General features: G+C 45.4%; 1 protein-coding gene across 1 annotated transcript in view; it reads right to left on the reverse strand.

Moving 5' to 3' along the window:
* Positions 1 to 8,215, reverse strand: part of LIMK2 (LIM domain kinase 2) — a 42,110-nt gene extending 33,895 nt beyond the window's left edge. The window contains exons 1-2 of the mRNA XM_048514489.1: positions 8,008 to 8,215; positions 2,579 to 2,678 (exon numbers count right to left, since the gene is read on the reverse strand). Coding sequence (XP_048370446.1) covers positions 2,579 to 2,678; positions 8,008 to 8,053 — 146 coding nt within the window. The 5' untranslated portion in view covers positions 8,054 to 8,215. The remainder of the gene's footprint in view (positions 1 to 2,578; positions 2,679 to 8,007) is intronic.
* Positions 8,216 to 9,728: the final 1,513 nt, after the last annotated feature.

Genomic DNA, 9,728 nt, shown 5'->3' on the forward strand with positions numbered 1-9,728 from the left:
ATTGGCCAGTTCTGAGCAAGCCGTTCCTCAAGCCTAGGAAAGGGGCCAATCATGCATTAGAGAAATTACATGCCAGGCCAAGGAGTCAGTAAAATCCATAGGAAGTCTGTCCTTAACCTCTGTAAGAGTTGCCAGAACTCACAGTAACCAGCTGCCAAAGGCTTTCTACCAGCAGCAGCCTCTTAAAAGTTTGGCATGGGAATATTTGAAGCCAGCGACAAAGTGCAGGAGAGAACACAGGAATCAGCATTAGGCCCTCTCCTGCTAGCAATGCAGGGTGGGGCAAGAGAGCATATCCTCCATTGCACTTTAAGTACAGCTGTTAACTATACAGACTGCATATGTTCCTGCTCCCTGCACTTAGGACCAGAAGGGAAGCACAGGATACAGGTGGAGGCTCTTAACTATTGGGCACGCCTTCCTGGACACAAACATTCAGTGATCTTTTTTTGGTGGCACTTCCAGGTCAAGTTGTCATCTGCAGAACACATCAGCACACACAACTTGAAGCTGCCATCTTACAAGCAGGCAGCCTTGCTAAAGTCAATGAAGGGTAGAATTTGAGACACACACCCCCCCCTTTCCTAAAAGAGAATGCCAGGATCAGAGTTTGCTGCTATAGCCTTGAAGTTGCTAAGTCCTCCCAGACTACAGATGTAAAGGTTTGGGGTAGGGGAGTGGGAAGACGTTGGGGAAAAAACATCCCCCCCCTTCTCCCAATGGAAAAACAGGAAATTCCATAATCTTCTTTTGAATTGTTAAAATATGTTATAGAATGAGATTAACTGAGAAAGTTCAGAATGTGGTTTTCAATGCATGACTATCTATAGCCTTAGATATCTTCTGTGTACAGTTCTAACAAACATATTTTCAAACATGTATTGTTTAAATGTGATTAACTGTTTCCACAATGAATGCTACACTGCATGATTCTGGGACTAATGCTGAGGTGGCCTGTAAGCCTCAAAGAAGCCTTGCCCTAACAAAAGGTTGAGGGCTTAGGTACATTTTAGGCCTACATTTTCCAGAGACTAACCAAGCCTTAGGATTGGACTGAGGGGAAATGGGCGGAAAACAGACACCAACCACTACGAAGGAAGCAGAGATCCAGAAAAGAGTATACAAGGCTCTGCATGTTCTCACCCTGAAGCTGAGCAGCAGTGAGGGTGTTTTTGGAAGAAGTTGATCCCTCACTCATGGTGGGGTGATCAGGCCTACTCGGATAAGGTAGAGAAACAGCAGGATTTAAAATAAAGAAATCACTTCAGAGAGTTTTATTGTTTTTGATTGGCTTCTTCATTTTTGAGCTGTACCCTGCGCCCCAATATTAATTCTGCCCCATTTTTATGGCTCATCCCATTTACTTAACAATAATATTTAATAAACCATTTCTTGTTCACTCTGCCTGGGCTGTTCACTCCTCAAATTCAGCCAGTGGCGTATCTGCCTAGGGATAAGGGGTACCCCTTGTCCCCGGGCGCCACTCTTCTGGTCACGTGGGGGGCGCAAAATCGGCCCCCCATGGGACCAGAAAGTCATGCTGTCTTGTCATTTTCGCACGCCTCGACCCCGTCCGAGGCACGCAAAAATGATGAGGCAGCAGGACTTCCTGCTGACTCCAAGAACCCTAGACCTTGCCCATGTCCATGTCCATGGTTACATGGGCGGGTCGAGGAGTGGGGGCGGAGCTGAGGTGGTGGGCGGCAGAGCCTGGGGGGCATACTGGAGACAATTTGTCTCCGGGCACCAATTACCCCTGGTACGCCACTGAATCCAGCCATATGTCAGGGGATGCCCTGACTGAAAAAGACAGTTGCATGGTGGCAAAGAGGGCTCTGGGCTCTCTGTAGTAAAGCCCCATAACCAGAGTTGTAGTAGTTAATTAAGTTAAAGACCTTGTCTGCTCCAGGCCTGAATGAATCAGGGGGAAAGAAAGATTGGCCCTGCACCATTCCGTGACAGATACACTACTGAAAAGTTTGGTGTTTTGAATGTTACGCAATTCAAATATGCTGCTAGCGCTATTATGAATGTACAAGACTTTCTGCATTCCTTTTCACTCTACCACTACTCCATGTGAAGCAGAAAGGATTTTTTCATACACCAGCTCAGCATAATTCTTTCAGAGCCAGAAGGTCCTCTATCATCTGCACTTGGCTGCTGCTTTCTGAATTGACTGAAGCTTCAGGATTGCCTTCAAAGACAACCCCATGTAATCTACTCTAGATGTGATCAGAGAATGAACTGTGACCACACCTTGTTGCTCAAGGAAAGGCAACTAGTGGTGAATGAAATTAAGCTGGCTAAAATAATGATGTGCCTCAGGAGATCCAAGCCTCCAACTGGAGGCTAAGATATAAAATCTCCAAGCTGCAAAACTGCTGTTTTAGGAAACAGTTCCATGCAAAACTGGTTGATCCCAGGGTGACATGGACTGCACTGCAATCACACACGCACCACCAGGGCCCACAGATAACTTCCAGTGGCCACTAACTAGCTCTACTTATCACCAATGCCTACTATGTGGACTACCAACAATATATGCACACAGCAAGACAACATCACTGATTTTACTTACCGGAAACAGGAGACATGCCAAGCTTCGTTGACTGTCCTGTAAAGTCTTTGACCAGCTGCAACGCTGTCACCGCATCCCAGGCATCTCCAGTCCTCTTCAACTGTATGCAAGAGCAAAGATTTGTCACTGTTGCTGCCTTGGAACCCTTCTATTTGCAATTGCAATCTCCCCCACTGCAGGTAATATTGATGACCATTATTTTTCAAGAATAGCACGAAAGAAAGCCGTTGACTTATCATGCTGGGCTTTAGTGGCTGTCAGAAAACAACAAGCTCCAAGTCTGAAGTTCAGAATCATATCAAGAAGTAGGACAATCTCCTTCCTCAGATTGGAGTAAAAAGGCCACCAACACCATGTTTCAGCTACCATCAATTCTGGCTGGCTCCCAGGGCCAATCAAGCATATGCACTCACTAAGTAAAACTTCCACCCCCAAGCTTAGCAAAGTATCAGTGTTCGGTCTGCTATTTTGCAAATGAATCTATCCTACTTAGTCACCCTACATCATGGCACCGGAACAACAAGGCAGACAGATTCAGTGGTTTCCTGGACTTAACCCGGAAGCAGCCAAGGGAGATTATGTTGGAATTTGCTAGTAGTGCTGACTCAGTGCTGAACAGATTACATTCCCATAATTATCCAGATTTCCCAGAAGGGAGACAAACTAAACAAAGAGTTTAATTTTGCAGAAAAGGTTCTCCCGAATGCAGTTTCGCCACCATTACTGGAGGTCTGTCTTTTTTCCATCAATTTTACAGATGGAGTACACCAGATTATGGAGATAAACATACTTTAAAAGCACCTGATGAGGAGAGAAGTGCATTATGGCTTCCACAGATATTTCCATTTTAATACCCAGTTTCCATGCTGAGAGGTTAACTGCTGAACCTATGGGCCCCAAGATCAGAAACTGTACTTTCCTTATCTAGAAGATAGTGGTGGGCTAGTTCCTTCTTACACTCTTCTTGCTGTCATTTACAGATCTGTCGCACCTTGCCCTTCCCAAAAGGGTTCAGCTAAAATGCTGCACAACCACCTTGAGGAGAAAGCTAGGTGGAAAGAATGACTCACCGACAGCTAGCTTGGCTGAGCAGAGTGCTGAACCAGAATTGATTGTGTTCAAGCTGCTCTGACATAGGGGCTCAAGAGAAGATCAAATCCCACCCCAAAGCTCCTGCCCTTAAAAGCTTTCTAAAGCACACAGGGTTAGCATGTGGCTCTGTGGCCAGAGCCAGCATAGTGTGGAAGTTAAGAATGTCCAACCAGGCTCAGCCATGGATGTAGCTTAGCCAGTCATTTTCTCTCAGTGCAGCCTACCTCATAGGTTTGTAGTGTAGATGGGGAATGATCTGTTGTCCTAAGTTCAAGGAAGCACTAGACAGTAGACAGAAAATAAATCCAAAGGTTTATTCATTTTGAGGAGTGGATCCTTACAGGGGCAAGGATTACTGGTCCTTTGCACATTCCCATTGCTCCAGGTAGGAAAGCTTTCCTCTGGCATTGCAGGATCTGCATGAGCCATACATATCAAAAAGATGCAGTGAAGAAGGAAGAAGGGGTGAAATAGCTTCATTCTTCCTCTTCCATCAGCACAGCTACACTTACATAAGAAGCAAAAAGGGTGATTCTGTCTTCTTCAAAAAAACTGTAGCTGCCCAAGTCCATGTAGGTTCCACAACTTTAGGAATTAACTTTCCCAGGAGTGGAAAGGTCTTCTGAAGAGAGGGGAACACAGAAGACCCAACAAGGGAGACATTGATGAATATGAATCACAAAATCCAACCTACTATTTCCCAGGTGGCACAGATGGAAAACACACAGCATGTAAGTGACCCCCCCCCCAATCTTACTTGCTTCCTTCCACTTCACTTCTGCAACAACCATTGCTCCACAGTTGCTGATTTATAGTTTCTTTTCTACTCCCAGCAGGAGGTTTTTATGTACCAGCAACATACCAGAAAACTGAAGGTTGTTGTATTTCCACCAATCTAATTAGACTCGGGACTTCTGAACTCTCAGGAAGGGGCCCCTTGTCTTTCCATTGAAGACTGCTCCTGTCATCATTTTAGTTACAGCTTTGAATCGAGAAATTCTGCACTGTCTTAATACCTCAAACATTTGGGTGCAACTACATAAAAAAGGCAGCAAGCCAAGTGATGCTCCTTCTTACCTTCAGTCTTCACATTAGTAAGAGGCCTTATCTACTCCCCATTCAAGAAAGCTTTTCACGATTCCTACCCTCAGGAAAATTTCTCGGTCAATACATATCACTTGAGGAATCCCTGCATGTTGTGAAGGACTCTGTGGTTCATTCTAGGTTGTGTAGATGGTTCTTATGGCTTGCAATAGATGCACATGGAGAAGATTACAAAGGCAAAGGAACCTCCAAGGTGTGCCCAGTGTGCCATCCAAGGATGGACCCAAATTTTCCCAGGGCAGCACATTGCAGGAGTACCTAAGTAACAGCAAGCAAGCTATCTAAGGCATCTCTCCACACCTCTTATTCACAATTTCTGTTTGACAAGGTACCTAGACGATCCAAGACTGATAAGGGACACAATCACAGGATGTTATCTTGCTATAAGAACAGGCTCTTGGAAAAGCTGCTTTTCAAGAATGTCTGCTAGAGGCATGCAAATAACTAAACTAAAAAGAGCCATGCAATTCTACACTAAGCTTTGGGTAGAAGGACTTGCACATGGATGTTCTCAAATATAGCCTCAAGAAACATTTGAACCAAGCCCTGACAGGGCCCCAGGGCTGTAACACACTTGGGAAGGTTTTGATACCTGGGGCTTAGAGTGTGTTTTCAGTTTTCAGCCCCTGGCCCACCTACATTCAGTTTAATAACCACTTTCTTCTCCCACTAGCCATGTGGAGTGAGGCTCTGTGTATAGATGGGGGTTTGGTGCTTGCATTCTCAGTTTTCTAAGAAGACAAAGCTGTTTTGAACATGCAAAAGAAAACTGGCTAACATTGGAGTGTTAACAGTTAAAATGCTCATTCCAGCTGAATAGTAAGGCCTGAACAGTGTCTCTCTGCAAAGCAACATGATATCGACATCAATTCCAAGAGGTCAAACATACATTACAGGTGCTTCAAATCCATGCAATATAAGCAAGCCAGATCTCCATTTCAGACTGGGTAAGCATACCTCTTGCAGTTCCAACAACATGGCACACACCAAGAGTTTGCCAAAACAAGTTAAACTACATAATGGAGACGAGTTTAATGTCACCCATTAAAGACTATTGCTTACCACCTACAGACAAAGTATCAGCTTTAAAAAAATTTCCACTTTCATAAAGAACCAGTTCCACAGTGACTGAAATGGTGGGGACTTTTGACAGTGTAATCCTAAACAGAGTCATACCTTTCTTCTCCCTGTAGCCATGCAAAGTAAGGTTTTGTATAGATTGGGGGGGGGGGGGAATGGAGGTGTTAGTGCTCATACTGAAGTCAATGGGTTGAGGACCATGCAGCTCTGCTGAGCTCTGAACAGTTAGTTACTAGGATGCTCTTTTAGTAATCCAAGCCTATTGAAACTATCATCCTACGGAACCTAGAGGTCTTTGTATAGCTATGCACTACAGATTACCTCCCCAGTTTTGGGGGGGATGGACGGACACTGAAGGGGTTTTTTTAAGGAATATCAGACTTTTAATGTTCTAAGCAGCCACTTCGTCATGACAGTTCGTACTGATACCATATCTGGCGAGTTAACAAATATTCTAATTTCCCAAAAAGAAACACATCAGGCAGGGAAACCACATGCTCTGAAGAAAAAAAATACAGGCTCCAATCAGGAGAAGTGTTTCAGGCATGCCAACAAACACATTCCTGCATGATCATGTGACAAGAGTCACAGCAGGTATGCACACAAAGGACTCAACTACAGTGGCTTGGAGATTCAAATAGAAAGGAGGAGGGCTAACATTTGTTGACTGTAAAATGAGATTAACTCAGCCTACTATCTGCAGATAGTTCTACCAGGAAGGAGGAAGTTTAAAGTGGAATCTGACTTCTACAGAAATCAGTAGCAGAACTCAATTTAGTTTGAATAAATTAGGATTTAGATGCTTAGCGTTCAAATACTGCAGCAGCTCTACATGTATGTAGATCAATCATAAACAAGCAAGAGATGTAGTCAAGATCATCTAAACAGACTCCACTGCATTCCTCATGGTACAGTAGATCTAGATCAATCTAGGGGTTGAGACCCCTTTGGGGGTCGAACAACCCTTTCACAGGGGTCGCCTAAGACTCTCTGCATCAGTGTTCTCCATCTGTAAAGTAGATAAATGTTAGGGTTGTAGGTTACCACAACATGAGGAACTGTATTAAAGGGTCGCGGCTTTAGGAAGGCTGAGAACCACTGATCTAGATTATTCAACTGCAATTTCTCCATAAAAATGCCCAAATCAGGAATTACTGGGTTTAACACAACTGACAGAGGGTGCTGAAAGTTGTGTTGCTCTTCCCTCTCTCAAATTAAATCACTACTCTTTAAAATAATAAAGCCCTTCAGCTTAACAAACCTCTTTCTACGGTCAGCAACAAAAGACCATGACTAACTCCTATACTGATGCAATGGGAGCAGAACTCCACAAGAAAATGATGCAGAGGGATGTGAAAGCCAAGCCATGCAAGCTCAGCAAGGACTTTAACAAAGTTCAGCCCTATCAAGCGGCAACACAGAGACACCACAAGCATAAGCAGAGTACACTTCCACCTAAATGAAACTCCAAAAGAGCCAATGGCCCATTGCACACATACTTTTCTAAGGCAGCATGATTAGCGCACAGGCTTCAACCCTACTACCTTTTTGGTGAAATAAAGCTTACCACAGAAGATCAGAAACTAGTATCAGGGGAAGGAAAGTCTAGCGATACCAGGACCAAAGGATGAATGAATAGCAACGCCAGAACCTACAGACAAAGAACAAGGAGGAGCCACCGCCTTCCCAGGCGCATCTGTCTGCTGGAAACAGGATGCTAAGCAGAGACATGGAAAGCAGGGACACTCCGCTGGAACGCAGGGTCAAGCAGTAGGTTGGATCGGCAGAAATCCTGCTGTCATACAACATCTAGATAAGGTACGGGGCTCCCTACCAAAAGAAGTGGCGTTGGCCACCAGCTTTGAGCAAAGATCTGCACAGCGAGAGAAAATGAGATCTTGCAGATCTGAGAAGCAAACAAGAGGAGCGGCACTTTCCCTTGTCTCTGGAAGGCAAAGACATCTGACCGGGCGGGCATTCTCACACTGGTGCTGCTGCTACTATAGCACCAGGCACTGTTCTGGACCCTCCATCAGCCCCGCCCCTGTAATCCTAACAGCGCACCCCGTGGCCCGCACTGCAGCCGGGCCTCTAAAGACCAGGTGCGGAGCTGATCAGCCACCGGGGATACCACCCGAGCAGCAGTGTCTTACCCCCTGCTGGCCCCGCTGCTACTGCAGCCGCCACTCCTCCATCCATCGCCCAACGGGGCTGACTTCACTCTGCAAAGCCGCAGCAGAGCCCTCCAGCAGATGACGTCACCTGGCCTCTACGGAACGCGAGGTGGAACATCTCGCACTCTCCTCACAAACAAGACCCCGACAACGGCGCCGCCGCACCTGAACGTAAAGGCGGCTTCTCTACAAGGGCCTCTCCGCCCGCCCACCCCGTGACATCAGCCAATCACAGCTTTTCGGAACTAGTCCTCATAGCCGTACGTTCTAACCAATCGAGCACTAGTGTGAGCAAGCGCCATCCGCCTTCTTCGCTTTGTTTCTGTTTATTCCACGCATTCTATGCCCGCCCTTCTACAGTGTCATAAACCAATCAGAGAGCTTTGATCTCTTCCAGATGGGAATGCACGTGCAGCAGGACCCGCCGGATGATGTCACCGTCAATCTCCCGCAGACCCGCGTTGGCATCGGCAAAGGAGAGTAGTTTCTTGTTATTAGTAATGTTTACTTATTACAATTACTAAATAATTGAGAATAGAACTGATTAATATATAATGATCCCAGAATATAAGTGATGCTTTCTTCCCAACATTCTCAATTAAAACTGTTAAATAATATTTGATATTGACACGTATGTCAATATCAGTACCTTGGCCAAGAAGGGAGGGCTATCAAATCCAATAAAATAAAATAGTTAGGAAGTGCAGCGCAGTTCCTGGAGGAGGGAAATAAAGCTGCGCTGGCCACAAGTTTAGATGTCTTCCGAAGGCAATGGGTGATGGACCAGTAGTAGGAACCTGGCACACTTTATCCGTCCTCCTCCAGCTGTCACGTGGAGCCTCTGGCATCTGTCGGGAATGAGGAACGGGTTAGGAGTGCCGGCGAGTAGCTCTGCGTGAATGGTGGCAGCAATTGCTGAGGGCAGAAGACCACAGCCTTGAAAGCTGCGAATGGTAGTGATGGTGGGGCCGCTGAAAGCCGGATTGCTGTCGCCTGTGACATGCAGTCCCTTCCCAAAGCGCTGCTTTGGTTTACAGCGGCAACGAACCCAACACAGCTTGCAGGGCCAGAGAGACAGGAGTGTATCTGCAAGAATGCCTCTAGTTCAGCAAATAACCGTGGTGATGGTGGTCTGTAGTAGAACAGCTAGATTTTAGTCCAATAGCACCTTAGAAACGAATAAGATTTTGCGGGTTGAAGCTTTTGAGAGTCAAAAATCCTGTCTTCAGATTCCAACTCTTATCCTGTTGGTTTTTAAGGTGGACTCGAATCTGTCCCTGATTTAACAAGGCCTATTATATTTAGGCCACATGAATTTTATCTATTTTTAACCTGCTATTATTGCATGCTGTGAAGACAAGCAATGGCAAACTACTTCCAGGTGTTTCATGCCTTGAAAACCATATGGAGTCACCCTAAATTGGCAGCGACTCGACAGCACTTTCCACCACATTAATGTATGGTGCAAAAAGCTACTAAAACCAGACATCATAGAATGAGTATGATATACCCCACGCACTCAGCCCTGACCCTGGCTAGTATTTGGATGGAAGACTTCACCAGAACTGTGACATATGTAGAGGAAGGCAATGGCAAACCACCTCTTAAAATCTCTTACCTTGATGACAGTGAAATCTCAAGCCTTTGTTCAAGCCAGTGAAATAGTATTAAGTACCTTTTTGAATCCTAGTTTGGACACA

The sequence above is a fragment of the Sphaerodactylus townsendi genome, linkage group LG13 (assembly GCF_021028975.2).
Source record: "Sphaerodactylus townsendi isolate TG3544 linkage group LG13, MPM_Stown_v2.3, whole genome shotgun sequence".
Classification (NCBI taxonomy): domain Eukaryota; kingdom Metazoa; phylum Chordata; class Lepidosauria; order Squamata; family Sphaerodactylidae; genus Sphaerodactylus; species Sphaerodactylus townsendi.